The following is a 26,320-nucleotide window of genomic DNA, read 5'->3' as shown; positions in this document are numbered from 1 at the left end:
TCATATGTCTCTTCGAGTTATGCAAGTATGTTCTTTTGTTAATCCTCGGTAGCTCTTCGGTATTTGGTGTGCGTACAGACTTTCTGGCTCGCGACCGGACCGTCATCGGTAACATCCAACATCACCAGTCGAAGCGACTCGATCTTCTCAAAATTCTGCAACCGGATACTCGTCGGTCACCAGTTCAGTACCACACGATCCGAAGGCATGCCAAACCTCGAGACTCAGCGTGCTCATCAAATGGGTGATTTTGTCGAGGAGCCAAGGCAGAGCCGTCGCTGACCACCAGATATCTTCCGAAGCATATTTGCCGAATGCCAGATATTTTCCGAGCCGGCGTGGTATATAACCTGCGGCAGGTTGTCCAGAATCTGCATCGACTCAACCTCGACACTCTTCGACCATGTACCGTTCGGCAGCTCTTCTCTCCTTCTCCCTCCTCGCTGTTGTCTACGGCCAGCAGGTCGGCACACAGACGGCGGAAAACCACCCCAAGCTCACCGTCTCGCAATGCTCAGCGGGTGGCAGCTGCACGACCGAGTCTAGGTCTGTCGTTCTTGACTCGAACTGGCGCTGGCTCCACACCACGAGCGGCACCACGAACTGCTACACCGGCAATACCTGGGACGCGTCTCTGTGTCCCGACCCGGTAACCTGCGCCCAGAACTGTGCGCTGGACGGCGCCGACTACTCAGGTATGTACTACGACCGCCGTCCTATGTTCCACCTCTCACAGTAGAATAGGTACCTACGGTATCTCGACCAGCGGCAACGCGCTTACCCTCAAGTTCGTGACGAACGGCCCCTACTCCACCAACATCGGCTCACGCGTGTACTTGATGTCGGCCGACGACACCAACTACGAGATCTTCAAACTCAAGAACCAGGAGTTTGCCTTCGACGTAGACATGTCCAACCTGCCATGCGGCCTCAACGGCGCTTTGTACTTCGTCGAGATGGACGCCGACGGTGGTCTCTCCAGGTTCCCCAACAACAAGGCCGGTTCCAAGTACGGAACCGGTTACTGCGACACGCAGTGCCCCCAGGACATCAAGTTCATCAATGGCGAGGTATGTTTTGCGTATGTTCTATTTGTACGATCGCAATTGACACAAATTACTTAGGCCAACATCCTCGGCTGGACCCCTTCGTCCTCCGACAGCAACGCCGGAACCGGCCAGTACGGCTCGTGCTGTAACGAGATGGACGTTTGGGAGGCCAACATCAACTCGGCGGCTGTCACCCCTCACGTCTGCAACGTCCAGGGCCAGACCCGCTGCTCCGGTACTCAGTGCGGCGACGGTGACGAGAGATACGACGGCATCTGCGACAAGGACGGCTGCGATTTCAACTCGTTCCGCATGGGCAACCAGACGTTCCTCGGCCCGGGCAAGACGGTCAACACCAACTCCAAGTTCACCGTCGTCACCCAGTTCCTCACCTCCGACAACACCACCACCGGCACGCTCCACGAGATCCGCCGCCTGTACGTGCAGAACGGCAAGGTCATCGCGAACTCGAAGACCAACATCGCCGGAATGAGCCAGTTCGACTCCATCACGGACGACTTCTGCAACGCCCAGAAGACCGCGTTCGGCGACACCAACTCGTTCGAGAACCTCGGCGGTCTCAACGTCATGGGTCAGGCCTTCGACAAGGGCGTCGTGCTGGTGATGAGTGTCTGGGACGACCATGAGGCGAACATGTTGTGGCTCGACAGCGACTACCCCACCACCTCGTCCGCCTCCACCCCCGGTGTCGCTCGCGGCACATGTGCCACCACGTCAGGCGTGCCCGCCAACGTCGAGTCGCAGAACCCCAACTCGTCGGTCGTGTTCTCTAACATCAAGATTGGCCCCATCGGCTCGACATACACCGCCTAGAGGCTGGATGTGAGCGTCGGATGCATTCGCCTTCTGACCGTTTGAGCTGACGACCTGCTTCGGTTACAGTCCCTGATTTTACGCATGTCTCGTCTGTAGTTGATCGTATCGCTTGTTTCTGCTATGTTTGTTTGTTGCAATTTCATCATGGGCTCGCATCAGTACATATGTACGTCCCTCCTTGATGTTTTTCACAGCTTCACCATTGTCGCTAATTTTTCCCTACTTCTTTAGCATGATCGCTCATTTGTGACTACGTGCAAAAATAAAATGGGTATGTGCATTGTCTTCAGTGTCTTGAAAATCCTTACTCATTCAGTGGTTCTCTGCAGTGTACCATGCATTCTGATTGCCAAGATTGTGAACTGTGTGAATCATGGAAATGTTACCAACTAATTGCCTCCTTATTGTGTTGCTGACGCGAAGGGCTGAGCGCTGATAGCTTACAGGACGAGAGTCTCGCAGTGAAGAGTGTCTCTTGTCGGTATTTATTGGGATGTTCCACTTGAATCGTTTCTACGATATACAACATCGGATTGTTCATGATGTCCGCGCTCTCCGGGGTCGCTTTGGATCGAAGTGCCCACGGATGATGTCTGTGATGATGTGGAGTTCGTTTTTCGGAGGATCGTCAGTATGACACCGCCTCGGAAGATGCCGTTGAGTTTAACTCCAAGTGACAGACGATGAACCCGAGTCGATGAACTTGTGGGGATCCTTCAACGTACCAATGCTTGCTCTTAAATTTTGATCAAGGCCGCTACTGAAAACTGTTGGCTCACTGGCATGGAGCTCCCGACCTTTATCGCGAATACTATCTCTCTGCCTGATCCAAGGTTCCGTCACCCAGCGACACCCGCAGCACTACTCCCTGTCTTCGCCTGCTACTATTTGCACGCCATCCTCGTTCTCCTTCCTCAGACATCGGCGCTCAGGTTTGCTTTACTCCCTGTGACCGTATGGCAAGCATGGTATGTGGCAGTGCACTATGACCTTGCTAAAGGCATAGCTGGGTTTCTTGGAGTATCCAGTCACGAGAGAATTGTCTGCTGGAATTATGCGTACGTTGTGAGTGAGCTGCGTCTTTCAGCTATTAATCGTTAGGTGCTCATCCTCAATTGTCAAACTTGAATCAGATTGCCATGTGTGTAATCGTTCTGCGGGCTATAGAATGGACTTCCGTCAAAGGAACACTCAAGCGTTATAGAACTCCAGAGGATGTAGGAAAGGATCCCAAATATCCCCCAACTATACATGGCGTCCTTCTCGATGCTGTCGATCTTATCTTTAACCAACGTGGACAGTCATGGTCATGGTCTCGGCATCCATTCCCCAGCAATTCGCGCGAATCACAATCTATCCCCCGGCTCCTCAGCTCGCTAGTGTTTAAATCTATCGTGTTCGATGCTACACACTATGCGCTGCAGTATTTTTGTCCTTCCCTGGATAGACCAGAGGGTGATACGGTATTTGACACCTCGCTTCCTCCAGCTATGCGCTATCTTAAAGCAATCTATCTCACCATATCTTCCGCCATAATAGTGTATACAGCGGTCGACCTCTTATATTTGACGGCCGTCATTCCTGCCCGGCTTTTGCTTAGACACGATGCGTCCCGCTGGCCTTCTCTTTCCAATAGACCCTGGTTATCGACGTCCCTCGCCGATTTCTGGGGGCGCCGATGGCACCAGTTCTTCCGCCATATTTTCATCGCTGTTGGCTCGAGGCCCTTGTATCCATTGTTCGGCAGACCAGGTGCAGTCCTTGGTTCCTTCTTTGTTTCGGCTGTGATACATGATTGGGGGCTGTGGGGGCTCGGCCGCGGGACGGAGTTCCTCACCGTCGGCGGCTTTTTTGTGCTCATGGGTGTGGGTCTAATCATGGAAGAAATTTGGGCGAAGGTCTTGGGGAGAAAGGTTGGTGGGTTCTGGGGCTGGGCGTGGACGATGACGTGGACGGTCGGTTGGGCAACAATGATGGTAGACGCCTGGGCGCGGAGGGGCCTTGTGGGAAGTGACTTCATGCCTCAAGGTTACAGACCGGGAAAGCCATTGGTTGATGTTATGTTAAACCTTGTACGCGGGACGTAGGTGTTCATGCAGCGCACTACCTGTTCAAACTTCAATCGCTGTTTCCGCAGTTGACACAAATACATATTCTTGGTGAATATCCGCTAGAGCTTGGGGTCATTGTGGAAAGACTCGTCAACCGTGTCTTGTCCAATGCCATCATTCTATCAGTTTATGGATAAAATGCAGTACTTTCACACTTTTATACGGGATTTTTTGGGAATGGATTTCTACGGAAAGCGCGAGCATGACGTCTGTGACTCGGCGTCGGCGTCACGGTCGCGAAAGTCACTTCAACGCGTTGCTGAACGCGTCGAGCACTCCAAGCGACTCTGCAGGTAAGCCCTCCACAGTTTCGTGTCTTCTACCCCGGGGAGAAAAACACAGAGTGAGTTGCACGTTTGCACAATTGAACTTCAGGGTCCTCAGCTTGTGCTCGCAGGAACTTGCTGTCTACATCCACGCAGTACCACGAAATGCCATCTACACCCCCAGCACACAATTATGCCATACCCCCGATTCCTCGTCTGCCTTCACCATCCAGCTCGCGCCATCCGCGGACCTCCATAAACAACTCCTTCTCCTTTGGCCCTCAGTCCCTCGTCAACTCATTCCTGGAGGCCAGTGCCTCCGCCGACAATCATAACTCACTCGCACTCGATCCCAACCGCTCTATCCTCCCTGCATCACCTCTCCGATCGTCTCCGCGTACGCACAGGCGAATAAGGGAAGGCCCGGGACGCCACCCTCTTGCGAATGACAGGACGAACATATTCCAGGACACAGACGACGACGATGGAGAGGACAAGGGCAAAGAAAAGGAGAAGGACGAGGAGCCTGAGTGGCCGGCGATTGATCGCATGCGCCTGTGGAGACACGATGCGCTCATGCAGCATCTGTACGACACCGCTGCCTTTTGGGGAGACAAGATCGTCTCTTGGACCAGTACGTCGCCAATGCGATGCATCGGGCGCACATGTTCAAGTCTCGATTTTATTCAGATGATCCCAACGACGCCTTCTGGCTCGCGCAGACCTTCTTTCTGACACACCAGTACTCGCGCGCTGAGCGCCTGCTCACACGTCCTTTCCCATCGAGGCCACCGTTTCGCGGCCCCCCCAGCTCGCGCTCGCAGTCTATGACCAACGGATTCGGTTCCCCACCTCACCCTTCCAAGTTTGCCCCGCATCATGCCACCGGCATACCCTTCCCTGATTTGAAAGGAAAGGGGCGCGAAGAACCCCGTATTCCAGTTGGTCCGGCAGCTATGATTGATGTTGCGGCAGAGCAGCAGGAGGGCATTTCCAGGCTAGTCGACATGAGTGTTGTCTGTCGATATCTGGCCGCACAGTGTTTGGTGAGGCAGGGAAAATGGGCAGAAGCTACGGAGATGTTGGGCGAGGCGAACCCGTTCAGAAACACAGGTCAGCCATAAACTCGCGCGCGCTGCGCGTTCGACCTCTTGGACTGACTGCTCACTTGTTCAAGGTCGAAGCGGTCCAGCCGTGCCAAATGTCGACGGTGGCATAAAGGTTCGGCGATCTTGGTATGCTGATAATCCAGTGGTTGATCGTCATCCATTCCTTACAGGTTGAGGCGTCAATGTGTCACCTTCGTGGTCTTTTGATGCTAAAACTTAACCGTGGAGATCAAGCAAAAGCTTGCTTTATGGAGGCGCTTGCTCTTGATGTCAAATGTTACGACGCATTTGATCAACTGATTAGCGGTGAAATGATGACCCTTGAAGAAGGTCGTCCACTCTCTTTTGCTCTCAAGTTAGTTGCTGATTGATCAGCTTTTGTTGCCGACGGTCATCACAGAGTGGGAATTTGTGCAGTCTCTCGCGTACAAAGAACAAACGCCGGAAGACGCAGAGTTCATTCGACTCATCTACACCGCCCGTTTGCGGAAGTACAAGCACGCCAATGAACATGCTCTCACACGTCGTCGGCTCGCAGAGGAGTTTGGGCTGTCAGACAATCCAGACGTGCTATTCAGCTTCGCAGACGCGTTATATGCGCAATTTCGATGGGCTGACTGTTTTGTCATCACCTCTCGGTACGGCTTCCATTTCGTCCTTCATAACACCACGCCATGCTAAATACGGCTATGGAACACAGAATATTAGGCTTGGTCTCAGTGCACGCGCCGACGATGCCTTTGCACATCGCGTGTTTACATCATCTAAAACATCTACATTCGAAGCTGTTCGTTTTGGCACACGAGCTCGTAGAGCGGGAGCCCGAGTCCCCAATCAGCTGGTATGCAGTCGGTGTGTGGTATTTGACTCAGAAGAAATGGTCAGATGCGCGAACGTATTTCAGGTGTGTAGTCGTGTAAAGTTCGCTGCTCGCCGTGCTGTACACTGACGGGCAGCCCTATATCATCTCGGATCTTGGATAGCAAAACATCGTTAATGGATCCGCGGTTTGGGCCTGCGTGGATTGCGTTTGCGCACACGTTTGCGTTTGAGGGGGAGCATGACCATGCTGTAACCGCGTATTCAACATGCGCGCGGATGTTCACTGGGTACGTACCTGTCGTGGATCGCTCCACTGACCCACCTCACTATGTCATTGATAGATCGCATTTGCCACTCATGTTTGTTGGCATGGAACACATTGTGCTTTCGAATTACGGACCTGCGGATGAAGCTCTCAACGCTGCAAATTCGATGTGTGACGGCGATCCATTGCTCATCAACGAACGTGGTGTCATGGCCTTCAATCGTGGACAGTGAGTGAACAAAAACTCCTCGTGGCTTCGAAATTGATAGCATCGTGGCTAATGTGATCGTTCAAGGTACGCAGACGCTGCTGCGATGTTCAGACAAGCGCTAGATTATGCGCATGTGACACAAGTGTCGCAGTCGTCGTGGGCAACGACATATCTCAACCTTGGGACGTGCCTACGCAAACTTGGGTAAGAATCCCGATTCTCTAGAGGTGTGCATACTACATGCTCATGATATGTGCAGGCTTTTGGAAGAAGCAAAGGACGCGTACATCAGAGTGTTGGAAATCGACAGCCGTTCGGCAGCGGCACTTGGGTTTCTCGGCCTGGTGTACCATCTTTCAGACCGGGTGCACGATGCGATCGTCAAATACCACGAGGTCCGCTGGTCTCGTCTGCTCGATTCTGGATCATGCTCATCACTCTTGTACGATTGTAGGCACTCTCGATCAACCCCCTCGATGGGCATGTCCTCGATCTTCTCAACCTCGCGCTCGAAGCTACCCTCGACGAGGGCATGTTTGGAAAGAACGGTCTCCCGGGTGGCGAAGCCGTGTGGGAAGCGCAGATGAAGGCCCACGCGGACAGAAAGAGGAAGGCAAGGATGACGCGCAGCGCTACTACGCTGCTGACGGGCGATTCAAGTCGTGAGACGGACTCCGTGTTTGGGAACGGCAGACTACGGCTCTCGCCAGGCGAAGAGAGCATGACTATAGGATGAATGTGTTTTTTTTTGTCATTAGCTCTGTTGTATTGATTTCTGCCAAGCCTTGGACGAAGCACTCGCGATAGATTATTGCGGACAATGCAAGAACCCTTGCAGAATTTTGTTAACCAAATTATTATTACGCATTTCCTGTACATGCTTTAGAAAAGAAAACACAACCCGATAGGCAGGTTGCACCCTATGCTTGATAGCATACGAACGTCCAGGGCTGTCGAATGAAAGACCAGAACTGGGCGCAATGTATGGGCTTTTGTAATGATAGCTTAGAAGCCACCCTGTTAGGAGACCTTCATCAGGGAAAAGCTCCACATCAAATTGACCATAGTTAAGCATAAATCTAGCTAGATTTTTGCCAATTAACTATTAAGGATTTTTAGCTTACCCCCCCTCTAATCCTGAAATTATAAGGTCTAATTAGAGCTAATTATGCTTTATTGGAACTCACATTATCTCCACAATTATTCTTGTCTATCCTTCATACACTTACTTAACTATAATCACAGATTGTTCATTTGATTTTTAGCTTCATAGCACACACAAATATGTATATTGGAGACTAAATTAGAAGTAATTTATACTAATGCTCATCAACACCAAGTTGTTTGGCATTGGCTCCATCCCATCCTCTGCCCTATCCTCCTTCAACATGGCCAGCTTGTTGCCCTTGCCATCAACCTCCTCCTTCTTTATCTTATCCAGGCAGGCTGTTGTTATCCTTTCCCTCTACACCATCCCCACATGCCGGGTAGTGCTTGTCTATGACTGCAATGATCTCACTGCTCGTGCTACCTCTACACCACATGCACATGCATGCACTCCTCCAAGCCTTGCCTCTCTAGATTCAATCACTCTATTGTGCCCCTTCTCACCAATGCTGCATAGCCACCCAGTGCACCACCAAGCACTACCCTCTCAAACATGCTTATCAATGGCTGCAGTATGGAAGTAGATGTGATTAGGTTCTGAGGTTAGCAAGGGCAAGTGTAGTATTTACTAATTAGGAAATATGATCCAGTATCTGCAATGTGTGTAGCCTGATTAGGGAATTAGACACTATTAGATATGCTAGAGTCTAATTGCATTTAAATTAGGAAGGGAGGTTTTCCCTGATGCTTTTGTCTTTCCTATGATACATTCCTCACATATCTTCCAAGCAGGTCCACTATACCTTTGATATATTAACAATTCCTGAATAGTATGCTTTCCAATTCTAGTCCCGCCTTCTTTCTTTTTGGTATGAATAATACCCAACATGCAGGATTACTCTTATCTAGAAAATGCCCTTCTTGTATTAAGCTCTAATTATTGATAATTTTATGAAATTTTACTAAAATAGTATCAGCATTTTTTTTTGCTTACGCCCTGTTATGAACTGCTTGTTTGGTAACCCTAAGAGTAGGAGGTTATTCCCTAGGTCACTTGTGGAGGAAGAGTGGAACAATGGTCTTGACTGTATGTGTAGCACAGGAGCCAGACATGTATTGCAGCATAGGCAATAAAAGTGAAGTTATGTATGCGAAGATACAGGAGGGGCGAAGAGTACTGTAGGAAGATAGTACTAGAATGAAGAGAATAGACTAAAGAACATTAGCCTATTCTATGGGCCTTTTATACTACTTTGAGAAGGGTGTGAGAATACCATATATGTATCTATAGGTATTCCTCTAAGTTATTGTTCTCTTTAAAATGACTATTCTTGCTTCTCTGATTGCCTCTTTCTGACCAAGAGGTCAAGGGGTTCCATGCCCATGTGTGAGTAGTTTGTAAGGCAGGGAAAGTTGCCTGCTGTAATAGGCCTGGGATACTTGACCAACGATGGGTGATCCATTAGGAGTAGATGACCAAAGGTAATATTTGTACCTTCATGTATGCCTTGGAATATGAGGCCACCTAGTAGTTGTGATGATCCTATGGGAATAGACCGCTGTGAAGGCCCAATAAGTCATGATCATAACAATAACCTTATAACTATACACACTCCAAATAGATGCTCTAAGTTACTAAGCCATAAGATTTGAACTGATATCTTGGTAATTCAAATATATTGACATAATTTCAGGCAATCCCAATATTTCTGATCTTATTACTCACTTATTTTTGATCTATTTTTGATCCAAAAATATTCAAAAAAAGCAGGGCTTTTATGATCTCAACTTATATACTAAATAAGGATATGATATACTAAATAAAAATAAAGAATACACTCTATGTAGGGTAAAAAAATATTCTGGCACTCACCCAAATTATGGAGTCTATATTATTGTACTTGAGTTGTAAATTTTGAGTAAACTCTAGAATCATAATCAACATGGTGCTTATTGCAGATTTGATTGTAAAGATGATTATGGATGATTATTTATAATACATTCTAATTATCTTAGATAAGCATTATCAATAATTGGGTATAATTTGGATCTAATATAGGGGGGGGGGGGTTTCCAGATGTAGGATTGCAGTGTGTTGAGATAGGACTCTGAGTAATTGTATGCCAAATAGTGAATAATAGTATGAACTTGGGACATGGTACATTATTGGGTAGTCTCTGGGGCTAACCTTTACACAGGAGACAGTCATTATATGTAGTTATTGGGTAGCAGGTGGGTTGAGGAAGACCTGGGAAGTGGGGCTCTGACATCTTTGATCCCAAAGAAAGACGGTCTCTAGTATGACCCCAAGGACTTCACATGACTTAGCTTGGTACTATGATAGTAAATATGCTCTCACAAAACATGAGCATGAAATTGCAGCCTACAAGATGAGATAAGGCTATAGGCAATGCATGTGGGATAATAGATGAAAGTACAAACTGAGGTGAAACATGGTCACCCTGACCACTATTTTCCTATTTCAGACACAGCCTATTCAATACTCCCTTCTCCAGTCCTAGAATTATTTCCTTCGCCATTCTTCCCTTTTTTCTTCTTCTAAGGGTGCCCTTCATGAACATAGAACCTGACAAGCCCACATTTCAGCAGGCACAAATCGTAGTGAGCAGCTTGACATACAAGTCATCTCAAGGCGAAGAGGAGACTGAGGCTGTTTATGCACAGCCCTCTTTCTCCCCACCCCTGCACTCACGGTTGTCTCCTCCCACGATGGAGATGCCCTAAACCCCTATCCCAGCTGGCTTTGTGGAATCACGCAGCCAAACCCCCTCATTAATGAGTAAGGATCAAGAGAATAGAGATGTTATGATCTCCATCCCCTTGTTCCTTGCCAAAACTGATGCTGTTGACCAGCAGGCTTCCATGGCTATCTCTGCGCTCCACACAATCTCCAACTGGCTTGAAATAGTCGACTGGAATGATGTCTTTGCCCACGCGCCCATCGAAACAGAACAACTCAATACACTCCCCCTCGTCAGTGCAGCCAACTGGGCTGTATGATATCTTAACAAAGGCCTATCAAGCCAAACCCAAAACATGGCAGAGGTAACGCCCGCCGTACCTCAGCCACAACATATGCACATGGCACCACCGCTTATGCACCCCCAGCCAATCCAAGCTGCTCTGGCCTGCTCTTCCTCTGCCATGATTGTGGACGACTCATTGACAATCTCTCCTGCACGCACTTATGTGCAAGCTGCTGCACATCTGTCTTCTGTAAGCCGAGGCAAACATCCAGCCATGCTAATGCGCTTGCAATGGCTCTGCATGCAAAAACACAATACAAAACACACCATTAAACACAGGGTAGGTGGGGAGCTGACTTCACTATAAATATCAAGAGACCCTTGTAAGTTGCAAGACAGGGTGTGAGATATATACTGCAAGATATCGAGGTATCTAGCAAGGTGATGCGAGGTCACACAAGAATACTCTCATGTGAAACAAAGTGGTGGACCGTGGGCCAAGGCGTGAGTAACCAAGGCAACTTTAAGGGCAGTGACAAAGGCCCTGATGATAGCAGCAATGAAGGTGACAAGTGCTAAATTGAGCAAGTGCAATGTCAGTGCGATGCAATATAGGCAAGATCTTTGTGCAAAGTTGAGCTCTAAACAGAGGGGTGTTTGAAACTAGTGTATTGCAGTGTTGTAGGCAGGTATTTATAGTAAGTTGAAGTGAGTATAGTAAACACGAACTCGTAAGGTAAAGTAAATCAATATTGCACCAAGACCATGACATAGAAAGATAAAGAGAAACCATGCGCAGAGGTGCTTGCAAACCATGAGGTTCTGTCATGCCACAGTCGAGAGACAAAGCAATATTTAGTAAAGAGGTGTAGCAGTGAGATGAGGTAAACTCTAGGAAGGTGGAGAGGCAATGGGTCATAGGACCTGTATTACCCAATAAGCACATGCAATAAAGCTTTTTGCAATATCGTGTCACAGAGCTATTTGCAGTGCAGTCCGTGCGGTCAATGCTTGTGAGGCATATGGCGAGAGCTTGGTGAGGTCTTTGTGGGTGCAGTAGGCTTGAGGTTGTTGTGCAATACGCGTGGGGGCTAAGTGAGATGATGCAAGGCGATGACTGAGGGGTGCAAGACAAGACCATGTCGGCCCAATACTGTAATGCTGAGGTCGTAGTGGGCATTGGAGGGAATTCTCTGGGCTGTGGGGCTACCTGGTGGTATCTGGGGTATTCCCTGAGGTCAGCATGCTAGTGCTTGTAGAACTGCGAAAAATGGGGTCCCAGCACGTAGAGAGGTGGCATGCTCATCAACATGCTCCCCTTCCATCCATGCCTCTAACAGAGACGGTGACGTGGCCAAAACCCTTTCCTGCCTGTCCATGGCATTCCCCAAGCTCCTTCTCCCAGAACTCCTCGATATGCAATGGCGCATCTCTTCACCAAGAGCAGCCAAGAAACCCCACACCTCCCTCCTGAAAGGAAGGAACCGTACCACCATGGCCTCCTTTAGTGAACATTGGCCAGACCCGGCTTCTGTTAATATCAGAGAGTCGACAATCTGGCTGAATGTACAGCTCGAAGCCCTCTCCAAGGGGCTGGAGTCTATGCACTAGACCCTTCACAACAACATCACCCTGTGATTCCTTGAGCACCCCTCAGACAAAGCATTAGAACTCGCACAAGCCTTCCTTACTGGGGCATTCCCAGCTACTGCTAGTGACAAGATTGTTCTCACTTGGCCTCATATTACCTCCTCCATTGTCTTCCGCAAGCTCCCGCTACGCAAGCACAATAGCTCTGCCATCTCGCTAGATGACCTTGCTAAGTGCCTAGCAGACAACCCCTTTTGGGGTAATATTGAACTTGCGTGCTCACCATGCTTCCTTACACATGAGGGCTCCAACATTGGCACTCTCTTCATAGACTTCTACAACAATGGAGTGAGGATAATGCAGCATGTAGCCATTAAGTGCCATGTCTTCTTCTTTGACATTTATACCAAGGCCCAATTGACCGAGGATAGGGCAACCATGCACTACTGCACGACATGCATGCAATGGGGCCACTCGGCCCCCTACTGCAAATCAGAGGACCACTGTGATAGGTGTGAAGGCCCCCATAACACCTACTACCACTGGGGGCTAGCAAAGTGCTGCCACAGTGCTGAGCCCACCCTGGCAAACACCCTATGCCCATACCCCTCCAAGTACATTAACTGCAGGGAGGCTCATAACACATCCAACCATGGGTGCACCTTCTAGACCCATCGCTACAATGAGAGATGGCACAAAGCCCACCGCCCCAAACCCACAGATAGTGCATGGGCCTCAACGGGCTGGCCTGTGACTTGTCTGTGGCCTGCAGCCCCTCAGAGGGCCCAAAGTAACACTCCCACCCGCAATGTACGCTTTGCGATCCCCCTCCACTCCACCAACACTGACTCAAATGGCTGGCAGACAGTTTCATCTTGCACTCGCCCCCTTTCTACACAGGGACCTGTTGTGGGTCCCTCATGCTCACGCTAGTTATATATGATTATATGACTTTTATGCCACAATGTGAATCGGTCTTCACACCAAACACACTCCCTACTTGAAAGTAAAAGAGAGGAGTTTGATATTCTATTCCTCCAAGAGCCTTACTGGGGTTTCCTACACAACATACCTTCTACTATATCTGCCACAGGGGAAGGGCTAAATAGCATGCAAGTTCACCCAGACTGGATCCTCCTTGAGAGAGGGGGACCCACAAGAGTCTCAACATATGTCCACAGATGACTGGCGACACTATAGCCCCACCTGTGCACACACATCATTAACCACCAGGACATGTTAATAATATCTTTTTTAGACAACGGAATCCCAAGATATTTCATCAACATATACAACAATAGTGACTCGAGCACCCTCTTCTCTCTCATGGAAAATTCCACCTCATTGCCTTGATTCAACGCCATTATGGGGGACTTCAACCTGCACAACAGCATCTGGGACCCAAAATGCCTAAACAACGATGCTAGAGTCCCCAACCTCTTAGAACTAACCAATAGCCTTGGCATAATCCTCCTCAATATGGATGGTAAGGCCATACATATACCACATGTGCAAACAGTTGAGTGCAACCAAACTGTGATCGACCTGCATTAGGTCTCCCAAATATATGCTGAGTCCCTAGACACTATGTTCCAAGTTGATGCTGATGGACGTATGCTGTCTGATCATGCAATTCTGGCTCTCACTATTGAGACCTCTTTAATTGCCCTGCCTCTGACACCCTGCATTTCAAAGGGCTCAGACGTGGAAAAGGCTTTCTTCGCCACATGTGCTCTTGGCCTCCCTTGTTTCCGCAACCATCCTCTCTCTTCATCTCAGGATATTGAAATGCTATGCTCAGACATGGACACACTAATACAAGAGGTGTATAAGCAACACGCCACCCTTCTGAAACCCTCTTCTTGGTCCAAAAAATGGTGGACTGACGCATATACACAGGCCCGCAACTATTTCCTCATCACGCAGACTCTTGAAGACCACCAAGAATTCAAACATGTCATCAAAGACACACAGCAGTGATGAGCATGCCACCTCTCTAAGCACCGGGACCCTGTTTTTTGCAGTTCTACAAGCACTAGCATGCTGACCTCAGAGAATACCCCAGACACTGCCAGATAGCCTCGTAGCCCAGAGCGATTCCCTCCGATGCCCACTATGACTTCAGCATTATAGTATTGGGCCGACATGGTCTTATCTTGCATCCCTCAGTCATCGCCTTGCATCATCTCACTTAGCCCCCACACGTATTGCACGACAACCTCAAGCCTGCTGCACCTGCAAAGACCTCGCCAAGCTCTCGCCATACACCTTGCAAGCATCGACTGCATAGACCATACTGCGAGCAGCTCCGCGATACAATATCACAGAGAGCTTTATCACGTGCGCTTATTGGGTAGTACAGGTCCCGTGATCCATTGCCCCTCCACCTTCCTAGAGTCTACCTTGTCTCACCACTACACCTCTTTACTAAATATCGCTTTGTCTCTCAACTACGGTGTGACAGAACCTTGTGGTCTGCGAGCACCTCTGCACATGGTTTCTCTTTATCTTTTTATATTATGGTCTTGGCGTGATATCGATTTACTTTACCTTACGAGTTCGTGTTTACTATACTCACTTCAACTTACTATAAATACCTGCCTACAACACTGCAATACACCAGTTTTTGAACACCCCTCTGTTTAGAGCTCAACTTCGCACAAAGATCTCGCTCATATTACATCGCACTGACATTGCACTCACTCGATTTAGCACTTGTCACCTTCATTGCCACTATCATCAGGGCCTTTGTCACTGCCCTTGAAGTTGCCTCGGTCACTCATGCCTTGGCCCACGGTCCACCACTTTGTTTCACACAAGAGTATTCTTGTGTGACCTCGCATCACCTTGCTAGATACCTCGATATCTTGCAGTATGCATCTCACACCCTATCTCGCAACTTACAAGGGTCTCTTGATATTTGTAGTAAAGTCAGCTCCCCGCCTACCCTATGTTTAGTGGTGTGTTTTGTGTTGCATTTTTGCACGCAGAGCCACTGCAAGCACATCAGCAGTATTATTATGACCAAGTCACATATGAGACTGCAGCTAAAGGCAGAGTCTGGGACCTTATGGCATGGACCAGACCACGCCCACTTCCCATGTACTGGGCCCTTGTCCATAATGGGCAGCCTCTCACTTCCATGAGCTCCCTCGTTAAAGGGCTACAAGAACAATTCTACTTGGCTGTTAACAGATAGGTCAACCTTTCATTCTTGGATACCATACCTGCCAAACCTGTGCGAGACTGCTGTCCTATTTCTCTGCAAAAGTGCCATGACACCATCAAAGGGTGCTCAGCACATCCTTCCCCAGACTGTTATGAATGGCTGTTCAGAAAAAGAAGTTCATAGTCCACAAGTCAATACTCCCAAGAATAGGGTGATGGATGTGAAGGAGTAAAGCCGATGATGAGCATGCACCCGCGCTAGGGTCCGAGGGAGGTATTCAGGAAGCTTTGGGGAGATACCGAACAGCGCTAGACAAGTACCGAAGACGCCGACTTTTACCGAACATGGTCGGTCCCTACCCGACCAACGACAAGCCACCGAAGGACGATTCGGCAGCACTTGGGTCAGTTCGCCCACACTTCACGTACTTACCATGACCGCACAGGAGGGTTACAATAGGTGTGTACGAGATCGGAGCCAGTATTCCGTATCGGCCGATGTCCTCCGTGAGTCGGTCGGTCCTTATCGCTTATCGTCCCGACTTCCGCATGGTCGGTCAAACGTGATCTTGCACCATTGCTTGGCCACCCTGGTTGTACGATACCTCTTCTTTATTTTTCATTGGTTCTCCAACGCCTGTTCCTGCTACCTACACTCGGGCGACGGATCCCGAACGTTCGGGATTTCGACATCACTGATTACCTTTTACCTTATCATCTTCGGAACCCATATGGACATCTCACCTACCTCCTTATCTTCTCTGATCGCTAAGGCTTGGCGCCCATTCGACATCTACTCTCATTTCAGGTTCGATATTTTACTTAGGGGCGCTGTTTACTATAAAAACCTACATACAACTCTGGAATAAACCAGCTTTCGCACCCCACAGTTCAGAGCTCATTTGCACTCGTCTCAACCATCGAAATCGTCTTCGTCGACTTCCGAAAACTTGTCATCCTCGTCATTTGGCCTCATTCGTGTTCGTACTCGTCTCTTCGCTTGTACCCCCCGTCCTCCCTCGTATATTGTCAGAGTCCCGTGTGGCTCTTGAAGCACGTAGTTGTTGGTCGCGACACTACCTTCTTGTTACCAACCGCATCGCCGATACAACCGACTGAATGTTCGGTCGGTGTTCGGTGCAGTCCCGAAACCGTTCGGGCGCTAAAATCTCACACTCCCTGATTGCTTCTCAGTACGCCTTCAATTTCTAAAGTCATTACTTACAATTCCTTGTGTATCAGATACTAGCTCCAGCACCCCTGCATTAGAGGTTGTTTTAGTGTTGTGCTCGGCACTTAGAGCTACCTCTAGCGTATCACCGATCAGACCAATGCTTAAGAATTAGAGAAGACTGGTTAACAGCAGTTCCTAGATTGGACAGAGGTGGATAGCCTAAGGCTTTCCTACTGCACTGCAGCTACTATAAATATATACAGGCAAAAGCACAGACCAAGTAGCAATGGATCAGGAATGTGAGGTATAGTTGGGAGAAAAGTCCTATGTGTCCTTATATGGATCATGGGAGAAACAAGAAAGATACAGTAGGTGGTTCATAACATGGACCAAACAGGGTGACGTGGCTCTTAGTTGCCTTACTTATTACAACAGACGACACTGGCCTAGTGCTGGTGCACCTATACAATGACTGCCTCAAACTTGGCCATTGGCTGACACAGTTTAAAAACTCCATCATAGTCATCATTCCAAAACCAAAAAAAGACAACTATTCCAAACTAAAAGCATATCGCCCGATTGTGCTACTGTCATGCCTTGGAAAACTCATGGAAAAGGTGATTATAAACCATCTCCAGTGCAAAGGGAAAAAATTTGGCATCCTGCACCCCAGCTAGTATGGGGGCACTTGTTTTCACTGCACTGAGGATGCGGGGGTGGCACTAACACATCATGTGTGCTCCGGATGGCACAGCAAGCTCTTCACTTCATGCATCGCCTTCAACATTGCACAATTCTTTCCCTTTCTAAACCATGAGATCCTCCTCGGAACCCTCCGTCAACAGGGCTTCTCCAAACGATACATAAATTTTTTCACATCCTTTATTGCTAACATGCGCACTACATTATCATGGAATGACACTTGTTCCAAACCATTCATGGTCAATGTTGGACTTGGACAGGGTTTGGCACTGTCCCCCATCGTCTCAGGACTATATTTAACCCCCATCCAACATGCCCTTGAGCCCCCTGGTCAGCGAAGAGACTAGAACACCCTTCTTTTCTATGTAGATGATAGACTCCTTGTGACATCATCTGCCAGCCTAGATGACAATTGTGCCGCACTAGCAGAGCACTACCACACGGTTGAGACCACACTTGCACATATAAGGCTCATCATAGAACATGACAAGACTGAGCTAATGCACTTTACTAGAGAAGCAAACCCCATACTTCCCCCCATCCATTTGCACAAACAAGACATTGACCCATCCACAACATGGCAATACCTTGGCTTCTTTCTTGACAGGTGTCTCTTCTTCAAGGAACATATTTATTTCTATGCTACACGTGCCATCAGCACTGTAAGATGCACACTCTGCCTCAGTAATTCCATCCAAGGCCTATCACCTATGCAGAGGTGCATGATCTACAAATCGTGCGTAGTTCCTATCCTTACATATGGGTGTTGCCTGTGGTGGTGACACAAAGGCATCAAAGGACTGCTATCCTAGCTGTCCAAGGCCCAAAACAAAGGGGTGAGGTGGATCCTTGCCGCCTTCCAAACATTACCAATAGGAGGCATAGAAGTCCTCACTGGAATCCCCCTCCTCAATCTGCACATTTGGAAGCTTGTAGCATGAGCCACTCTGTGATACTCACACCTTCCCATGCACCACCCACTAGCAATAGCACTGCAACCTGACCAAACACATGTCCTTGCAACACATGTACCATTTCCACTTTGACGATCCAAAGCGACTGCGCATCTGCCTCTATGCGAGGTCCGAGACACCCTTGCCCCTGATGCAGAAGAGTTCATGCCACTCCATCCAGAAGCCCAGCTGGGCCTTCAAGTTATCGATCTATTCCACACGCATATTGCATGGAAACTGGACCATCCATCCAAAGCCTCATTGGAGTTCCCAGCATGGCTAGAGAACCTTTATGCACAGATTAACGCTGCCATCGTAACACTGCAAACCATGGTGTGCTTCTCAGATGGCTCGTACTCCCATCACAGCGGCACCAAATCTGGTGTGGCTTGCATTGTATTCCCACTGAACTGCACCCCCACCATAGAGCAAATAGTGGCATGCGGCAAAGCCATCTCATATAACGCCAAAGCCACTGCCTCGGCCATGGCCATCCACCATGCTACACAGGTCACGGACAGTGACCACCTAATCCTGTATGTTGACAATGAAGCAGCCCTCCACTCACTCCTCAACACATCACTGGATCTATCGCAGATGTGCTCTATACTCGTGTGCCAGCGCCTGAGGGCATGGCTCTTGCGCTCTCCCAATCACCAGATCACTTTAGCCTGGTGCCCAGGGCACGTCAATATCACACTGCAAGAATGTGTCAATCAGTTAGCCAAAAGGGCCTTCAACCTGGAGGCCCCAAATTTCTCATCCTTTGCCCATCTCTGCCATGTCTCCTATAGGAACATGATGAAAGGATGGAGCTTACTTCACAAACATGAGCATACCTTGGTGCCAGCTTCCCACTACACCACAGCCTTCGAAAGGTCACATCAACTAAAAGCCAAATGCTAGGGAAAGTGCAGGATTCTAACACCCTTGCTGCATGGGCCTGCCATCTGGTCCTGAATCATGCACCCACTGGCGAATATAGAGCGCGGTTCTTCCCACATGAAGAGACCAACTGCACATGGTGTAACACACTACAAACACGTCTGCACATCATCTTTAGGTGCACACACTACCAACAACCCCCCTCCCTCACAGAGGCACAGTTTCGAGCAGCGGTCGACCCTGTCCCGCTAATAGTCAAATTCCTTAAGGACAATTTATCCACTTTCACATTCCCAGACGCTCCGCTCAATGCGGAGGACTTAATGGCTATGCTGTTAAACGCTTGAGACTGTACACTCATCTCGCTACCCGCCAGAACCTGCTCGCTGGCAGACATGCATTAATCCTCTCACTGCGGGGATTCACCCGGGCCTTAACTGAGCCATTCACGGCCTAGATTACTAAACCTATCGGCCTTATGCCCCTTACTTACACACCGCCACTGGCTTGCGCTGCGCGGAATATAAATATTTGACCCCCAAAAAAAAAAAGAGGTGAAACATGGTGCGTGGCAGAAGGTGGACACTTGGAAACAGCCGCCGCCTCTATTAGTATGACCCCGGGGACTTTATGGTCCCTCCCGTGTCTCTGCAACCATTCACTGGTATTCCACAACCATACGCATAATTCATCACTTCGATATGGTCCTCGGAAGACTACTCCATTATGGCGTTGACGCCGTTCTGCTCTCTACAGTAGTCGCAGGCATCAGACGGTCTAGTGGCTTCACGTATGTTCCTGTGCTTGCTCTCTGTTGCTCGTCTGATCTACGTGCTATTCGTCATTCCTTCAGGCCACAGACTGAGTCTATCGCAGACCCCACCATACGATCCGTTGCAGAACGGTATCTTGGAATTGGAGAGACCATCTTCGACGTGGTACAGGCGACCGTGGTTAACAGCCAGTATTTCAAACGCGATGGGCAGTGACAGGAAGTGGTCTGGGTCCGGACTATAGAGGGTGGATTCTGTGAGCTGTATATTAGGGCGCATGCACGATGAATCTGTGCTCGGAGACTGGATCGGTGTGTACTTAGGGATCATCGCTTCCTCATTTTATCACCTATTTCTTAGAACTGCCTGACTAATTGGAAATGACTTTCCGTTGATGAGCATCTGCATGTGCCCGACAATGATAAAAGAGCGCACATTCAACAACAAAGCGGGTAGTTGTAAGTACATGCCGGAATTTTTTTGTTTTTGTTACAAGGTCTTATCATGCACCTTACGTCGACGTTCGGCATTAGATCATTTATTGGCCCTACAAAGAGGTGGGACTCAAAATGAACTCCTGGCGGAGAATAGGACCAACATTCAGGATGCCCTGTGTCTCTCCGGATGCAACCCCAGTCATGCAACATTGAACCATGAGAGGTTAGTAGAAGACTTGTTGTTCAAGTTCTATGTAGAAGACGTGCTGCTTGGTAGCTAAACTTCTGCTTGAGAAGAATGATAGTTCGTTCATGAAGTTTACCACGCACCTATATTCAATCACAATATTTCTATGTTACCGAAGTCCAGCACGATACTCGAATGTGTGAACAGAGGAGACCCACGTTGTCGAGTCATCGCCTATCTACGAGGTGATACTTAGAGTTCGCCTCGCTGCAGGTACTGTAAATGAATGCGCGCCGCATGAAGCCGCTTCCTTCCCCCACTGATGTCGGTTCGTCTCTCGTCACTATCGTCGCCTCTCCCACCTACACTCCTCCAACATCTGCGCGATATCAATGTGAGAACAGCAGCTGATTTGATTCTTACGCCGCCGGAGGCACTCTTGCGTCTCCTCCCGCATGGTAGCATGACACTTGGCGAAGTCCTAGACTGCGTCGAAAGCGTGACGCACCAGGTTACAGGGGAGGCAGTATTAGGGGATGCGCTTTACGAGGCTGCTCTATCTCACGAGGCTGAGGGCGAAGATGTAAAGAGCGGGGTGGATGGCTTGGATGCTTTGCTTGGCGGAAGTTTCGGAGGCACGAGTGGTGGAAGAGTCATCGAAATCTCAGGGGACAATGGAGGAGGGAAAACTGTAAGCTCAGATATCTTCTCTTGTACACGAGCTCACCCATGACAAGGTTTTCTTTGTGTGTGGATAGGCCCTTGCGCTACACTTGATTTTTCGTCATTTGTGTGATCATGCGCGGGCTGTCGCCGTTTGGATGGACACAACTGGTGACTTATCTGCGGACCGTATAAAACACACTCTCCTTGCATATGCGGGGCCAGTAAGTTCACTGATGCAACTCATTGCGTCGATTACCTTAACACTAATTCCAAAGGCAACGAGCACGGTCCTTGAACGTCTACACATATCACTCGCTTTCGACCTCCCGAGCGCTTACGATGTATTGGAGAGCATACGCTCTGTGTTCATGGTAAGCTTACACTCACTCGTTTTCCCGAACCCGTATTCAACGAGTATTCAACATTTCCGATAGTCCCCCGCCCCATCTGACACCACGCCTCGTATCTTGGTCATTGATACGATCACACCACTACTTGGGCCACATCTGAGTGCGGTATCATCGCAAGGTATACTCTTTCTCTGGGGAGGGAAAAAAATTGCAGGCCTATAGTCGGTCTTACTCTCCTAAAGGTCATGCAGCCATGGTTACATTCATGCGAACTCTCCGCATACTTGCTCAAACTCATCTCCTGTGTATCCTCGTGCGTCATGTTTGGACTCTATGCTTGAACAACGTGATCATGTCGCTCATGCGCTATTCGCTCATTCGCCCCCAGGTCATCAACTCTAGCACTATCGTGAAGTCTTCGAATCTAGCTTCTATATTGACCACAGCAACCAGAAAACCAGCCCTCGGGCCCTCATTCACGTTCCTCACGGACGCAACTCTTTGGCTTGCACGTCCACCTGCATCCGAACTCGGGGATACCTCGCACGATGCTGCGAATCAGGGTGAGATAGATGAAAAGTCAGCTAGTGATTTGCGCGTCGCAGAGGTGTTGCGTTCACGGATTTCAGTGCGTATAGAATTCCCCTTGTTCGTATCTTGCTCTGGGACAAGTATTCTCATGCATCCCATTCGTGCAGCTATCGAGAACGTCGTGTGCATTCCGAATTCACGACGGAATCATCGGACCTGCCTGATCATATCTAGATTTGACGATCACAGTCACGGCCATGTGCTTTTCGGTGTATGAGGGGTCGAGCCACCTCTACACAAGCAGCGTACCACAGACGTCTTCTTCACCTCAATCTCTTCAACTAAGCCAGCAACACAGAAAAAAACTGTCCAAAATCGAATCGGTGCATGACGAGTGCCTTGTGCTCGGCTGTTGTGCTTCTTGCTGCGGTCGAATGCGATACAGTATGTACATACGAATGCCATGGTCAGCTCTTCTTCCATGTCACAGGGTTTTAATGCGGCGCGCATACGAATATTACGCCATCTTCTCCGGCGTCTGACTGATGATACATAGATTGATAGCTACTGACCTTGCCAATCGACTCCCCGCATACTTCATGACCTCCATGATGAGAGAAAAGATCGACTTTAGTTCTTTTGAGCCGGTCAAACCACAGAAAGCAGCAGACACGAGGGCGCCCTTCGACGATCCAGGAGCAGACATCATCTTACGCTCGTCCGATAACGTCGACTTCCGCGTCCACACCCTCATCCTCTCCATGGCCTCCGATTTCTTCAAGGTTACACTACATGCCTCTTCTCTGTCGCAGCGAACCACTGGTACAGACGGCCTTCCCATCGTGTCTATCCCAGAGCCTTCTCACATCCTCGACATACTCCTCCGCTCATGTTATCCCCGGCGCTTACCGTTATCGAAAACGATACCGCTCATCGACATCGGGCTCGTTCTCGACGCCGCCCAGAAGTACCACATGAACGCATTCGACGACGTCGCAGGATCGCTTTTGATGAACTTCGTCGACGAAGAGCCGGTCACGGTGTACGCGATCGCATGCTGCCACGGCCTGAAGGATGTCGCGGCTAAGGCTGCCCTGTGCTCCCTGAAGCAACCCTTCATGTCCTCCCGCCCTCAAGAGCTAGACAATATATCGGGCACCCAGATGTACGACCTCCTGCAGTACCACCGCACATGCGGCGAGGTTGCCAGTGCAGTCGCATCGTCCGCACAATGGCTGTGTGCATGTTCCAACACGATAACCAAGACACAGCTCTGCACGACGTGTTACACCAAAAGGGCGGGTTCTCAGTGGTGGGCACCGAACGGTATATGGGACCATTTGGTCAAAGCGGGTAAGGTGTTGAAAGGACACCCCTACGGACAAGCGATCTATCGCGAGGGCATCATGCAGCCCTCCATCACATCTTGCAGGTGCGGCAAGGGCATGGATAGGCTAGATGGCCTGGTTCAGCTGTGGCAAATGTTTGCTGCTGAAGTAGATAGGGCGGTATCTGAGGTTCGTCCCAAAGTTTCTGCGTGACGCATGCATGCATCCTCAACGCACTACGGCTGTTGGGCAGGTTCCTCCTCCAAAGATCTGACTCGTTATGCTCGAACTGCTCGTCAATGCTTTTCAGAGCACGTCTGTATTTCTGCCCTGTATTTTTGCATCTGTTATGTGCCGTTACTGTTCCTCAGGCTCTGTATGGTAAAGCTGTGTGCCAACGATTCAATGGTCATACGTTTCTGTATTCTTGGCATCGACGAACCCTTCGGGACATCGATCATCTGTACTGTTTATCAACGCAAGTGCATAAAGAGTGATTACCGAGATATAGTCCCGCAGACCGCACCACAAATACATTTTACAAAACTAACTACCTCAAGAAAAGTGAATGGGTCGGCCAACCATCTACGCCAACTAGACGCACAGGTGCCTAGATATCAGAGAACCTGGGGACCGTCGAAGGTCAGCCAGAACAAAAAGCGCCATCGGGCAGACACAGATCGGACGCACCGATCGGGCATAATCACAGGCGCGAGCAGACTCCAAATATACAAGAGCATGCATACCCACGAGCTAACGATGCGCATCCACATCGCAGTCTCTGAGCGGCCGATGGAGACGTCTTCCGTATCCGAGTCCGGTGACGAGCTCGCTTTCATCACGTTCCTGAAGCGCCGTTTATCCAATTTGAGAATTGAAGATATATATGGGGAAACAAGAAACATACCAGTCTGTGAGCAGCATGGCGACGTACATCGCTCCAATGGCGAAGATGATGTGGAACCAGGTGTACTGGGCGCAATGGAATAGTAAGAAATGGCCAACATATAAACTGGACATACACAACGCACATTATAGCGGGTACCAGACCGTTCATCGTCTCTCATCTCGCCCAACTCAACCTCTTCCTCTTCGCCCTCCTCTTCTTGCAAGGCAGATGCTGGGATCGCGCTGTTCGTCCACATAAAAAAACCTTAGCAAAAACATGACGGAGGTTTTAAAGGCGAATTCATACCCGGCTTCAACAGCTGCAAGCAACGCCTGATACCTTGGAGATTCCGTCCTGCCCGGCTGCGTGCTGACCACACTGACCTCGTGTCCCTCTTCTGGGTCGATAGGCAGCTGCACAGATCCGTACTTCTTCTTACCGACCAACGCTCTGCTCTGCGTGGCTGCACGAGTCGTCGAGTACGCGATGGCCAAAAAGGTGAACGCGGCGCCCACAACGACAGTAGTGGTGCGTGTGCCAGTGGCCGCGCCAGACCGAAGGGGATTGCAGGTTTCGTGTGCGTGGTTGCCCACGGCGGACATGACGAGATACGTGCAGTACGCGGCTACCATGCTGCTCTGTGCAAGGCCCGAGCGGGGGTTATACTCCTGCACCATCGGGTGTATACAGAGAATCGTGATGAGAACACACAGCGCAAGGTTGAAAGAGATAAAGAATTTGTTGAGGGTGCACCCCGACGCTGTAAAAAACGCGTAGAGCACGCCGGTGAGCGCGATCGTCGCGAGATACATCCCGCCGGTGGACCCAATGAGGATCCATTGCCAGAGATTTGAAGACGGAGACGCTTCCCAGTTCTCGAGGCAGGTCTCGGACCATGAATGAGCAAAATCAACAAGGAGGACAAGGCCGAGGAGGAGGAAGATAGTGGCACCGATGAGGGAGACGTAGTTGCCCCAGAAGATGAAGAAGTCGTTCGGGATGAGGAATGATATGGCTACGAGGACAAACCAAAGGAGGACTTTCGGTCCCCACCACCTGAAGATATTCAGTATGAGCGTGATCGGATGAAAGGGATCAGGAATCGCTGCTCACCCGTTCTGAATTGCCGCCCGCGTGTCTCTTGTGTCCTTCACTCCGATTAATCCAACACTCAAAATTGCGTGAAACAAGGAAAGTGCAAAGCATATACGATGAACCTTCATAGTCAACGAGCCAGTCAGACAGCAGGGCTGCACACAAAGATTGTAGGACGGACAGCGAGAACACCATAACATTTATCGCCTTCACAGTCCATCTTGATGTAGTCGTAACTCCATTTCTCGATCTGATGTATCATGAACGACGTCCTCATCGTCCATGCAAGCATGGAATTCAGCGCAAATATCATCTATGTGACCATCAACTCGGATAGAAAGAGGAGTGAGGGCCATGCTCACTGCAAACCCCACACGGGTTGCAATAGAGGAATTGCAGTTGCACGACTTGAAGAACATCGACGCTGGCAATGATTATGAATGGTCTGAGTAGCGTTTGATAACCACGTATACTCACCTGCAGTCGAAGTGAAGCAGAACGCGAACCCAGCAAGACATGATGAAGCTATGGCTCCTAAGGGACCGGCCAAAGGAATCGAAAGTAGGAGGCCCATGATGGGCTAGTAAGACTCCAGATGCCTGGGTTCCTGGTCGATGGCGTGCAACGCGTTCGATGTGGTGGAGGTCGGCGAGCGAGGGTGCCTAAGAAGGGTGGTGGTAGTGGTAAGAGATGAACTGGGTTGGACCCGCGTCATGACACCTTCCGCAGCTGCACCCACACTTTGCAGTCAATCAGAGCTATTATATCTATCTTTTCCATTGGTCTTGTTGTCCCACAAAACATAGAAACATGTCGAATTATATACAG

General features: G+C 49.4%; 9 protein-coding genes across 9 annotated transcripts; 8 read left to right on the top strand and 1 right to left on the bottom strand.

The window, feature by feature from the left end:
• Window positions 1-385: 385 nt before the first annotated feature.
• On the top strand, window positions 386-2,428 carry gh7.1 (glycoside hydrolase family 7 protein). The gene is made up of 6 exons (XM_009546333.1): window positions 386-695; window positions 745-1,070; window positions 1,125-1,892; window positions 1,953-2,052; window positions 2,118-2,157; window positions 2,216-2,428. Exons 1-3 carry the CDS (start codon window positions 404-406, stop codon window positions 1,881-1,883), a joined length of 1,377 nt encoding a protein of 458 aa, XP_009544628.1. The 5' UTR covers window positions 386-403; the 3' UTR covers window positions 1,884-1,892; window positions 1,953-2,052; window positions 2,118-2,157; window positions 2,216-2,428.
• A 241-nt stretch (window positions 2,429-2,669) lies between these two features.
• Window positions 2,670-4,027, top strand: HETIRDRAFT_126468 (uncharacterized protein; the record flags this gene model as incomplete). The annotated part of the gene is made up of 3 exons (XM_009547180.1): window positions 2,670-2,951; window positions 3,020-3,969; window positions 4,024-4,027. The coding sequence occupies 3 exons, from the start codon at window positions 2,670-2,672 to the stop codon at window positions 4,025-4,027; spliced, it is 1,236 nt and encodes a 411-aa protein (XP_009545475.1).
• Window positions 4,028-4,605: 578 nt separating this feature from the next.
• HETIRDRAFT_245129 (uncharacterized protein) lies at window positions 4,606-7,190 on the top strand (the record flags this gene model as incomplete). The annotated part of the gene is made up of 11 exons (XM_009547179.1): window positions 4,606-4,897; window positions 4,954-5,376; window positions 5,441-5,484; window positions 5,543-5,702; window positions 5,773-6,010; window positions 6,073-6,276; window positions 6,356-6,481; window positions 6,536-6,688; window positions 6,755-6,874; window positions 6,930-7,065; window positions 7,125-7,190. Coding segments are annotated over 11 exons (1,962 nt in total), but the record flags the coding sequence as incomplete, so codon positions are not given.
• A 4,713-nt stretch (window positions 7,191-11,903) lies between these two features.
• HETIRDRAFT_107306 (uncharacterized protein) lies at window positions 11,904-12,375 on the top strand (the record flags this gene model as incomplete). The annotated part of the gene is made up of 2 exons (XM_009547178.1): window positions 11,904-12,001; window positions 12,105-12,375. 2 exons carry the CDS (start codon window positions 11,904-11,906, stop codon window positions 12,373-12,375), a joined length of 369 nt encoding a protein of 122 aa, XP_009545473.1.
• A 4,794-nt stretch (window positions 12,376-17,169) lies between these two features.
• HETIRDRAFT_55155 (uncharacterized protein) lies at window positions 17,170-17,373 on the top strand (the record flags this gene model as incomplete). Its single annotated transcript, XM_009546372.1, has 1 exon — window positions 17,170-17,373. A coding segment is annotated over one exon (204 nt), but the record flags the coding sequence as incomplete, so codon positions are not given.
• A 2,564-nt stretch (window positions 17,374-19,937) lies between these two features.
• HETIRDRAFT_316666 (uncharacterized protein) lies at window positions 19,938-20,225 on the top strand (the record flags this gene model as incomplete). Its single annotated transcript, XM_009547177.1, has 2 exons — window positions 19,938-20,026; window positions 20,090-20,225. The coding sequence occupies 2 exons, from the start codon at window positions 19,938-19,940 to the stop codon at window positions 20,223-20,225; spliced, it is 225 nt and encodes a 74-aa protein (XP_009545472.1).
• A 730-nt stretch (window positions 20,226-20,955) lies between these two features.
• HETIRDRAFT_314894 (uncharacterized protein) lies at window positions 20,956-22,457 on the top strand (the record flags this gene model as incomplete). Its single annotated transcript, XM_009547176.1, has 6 exons — window positions 20,956-21,285; window positions 21,392-21,520; window positions 21,575-21,670; window positions 21,734-21,827; window positions 21,892-21,962; window positions 22,038-22,457. 6 exons carry the CDS (start codon window positions 20,956-20,958, stop codon window positions 22,455-22,457), a joined length of 1,140 nt encoding a protein of 379 aa, XP_009545471.1.
• A 321-nt stretch (window positions 22,458-22,778) lies between these two features.
• On the top strand, window positions 22,779-23,944 carry HETIRDRAFT_148604 (uncharacterized protein; the record flags this gene model as incomplete). The annotated part of the gene is made up of 2 exons (XM_009547175.1): window positions 22,779-23,697; window positions 23,762-23,944. Coding segments are annotated over 2 exons (940 nt in total), but the record flags the coding sequence as incomplete, so codon positions are not given.
• On the bottom strand, window positions 23,912-26,155 carry HETIRDRAFT_458668 (uncharacterized protein). Its single transcript, XM_009547174.1, has 9 exons — window positions 25,970-26,155; window positions 25,855-25,916; window positions 25,674-25,805; window positions 25,511-25,614; window positions 24,704-25,453; window positions 24,540-24,639; window positions 24,416-24,480; window positions 24,199-24,354; window positions 23,912-24,134 (listed from the first exon to the last, which is right to left on the bottom strand). Exons 1-9 carry the CDS (start codon window positions 26,064-26,066, stop codon window positions 24,119-24,121), a joined length of 1,482 nt encoding a protein of 493 aa, XP_009545469.1. The 5' UTR covers window positions 26,067-26,155; the 3' UTR covers window positions 23,912-24,118.
• Window positions 26,156-26,320: the final 165 nt, after the last annotated feature.

Source organism: Heterobasidion irregulare, assembly GCF_000320585.1.
Source record: "Heterobasidion irregulare TC 32-1 unplaced genomic scaffold scaffold_04, whole genome shotgun sequence".
Lineage (NCBI taxonomy): Eukaryota > Fungi > Basidiomycota > Agaricomycetes > Russulales > Bondarzewiaceae > Heterobasidion > Heterobasidion irregulare.
Note: the sequence above shows the minus strand (reverse complement) of the source record. Positions and strands in the feature narration are given on the sequence as shown.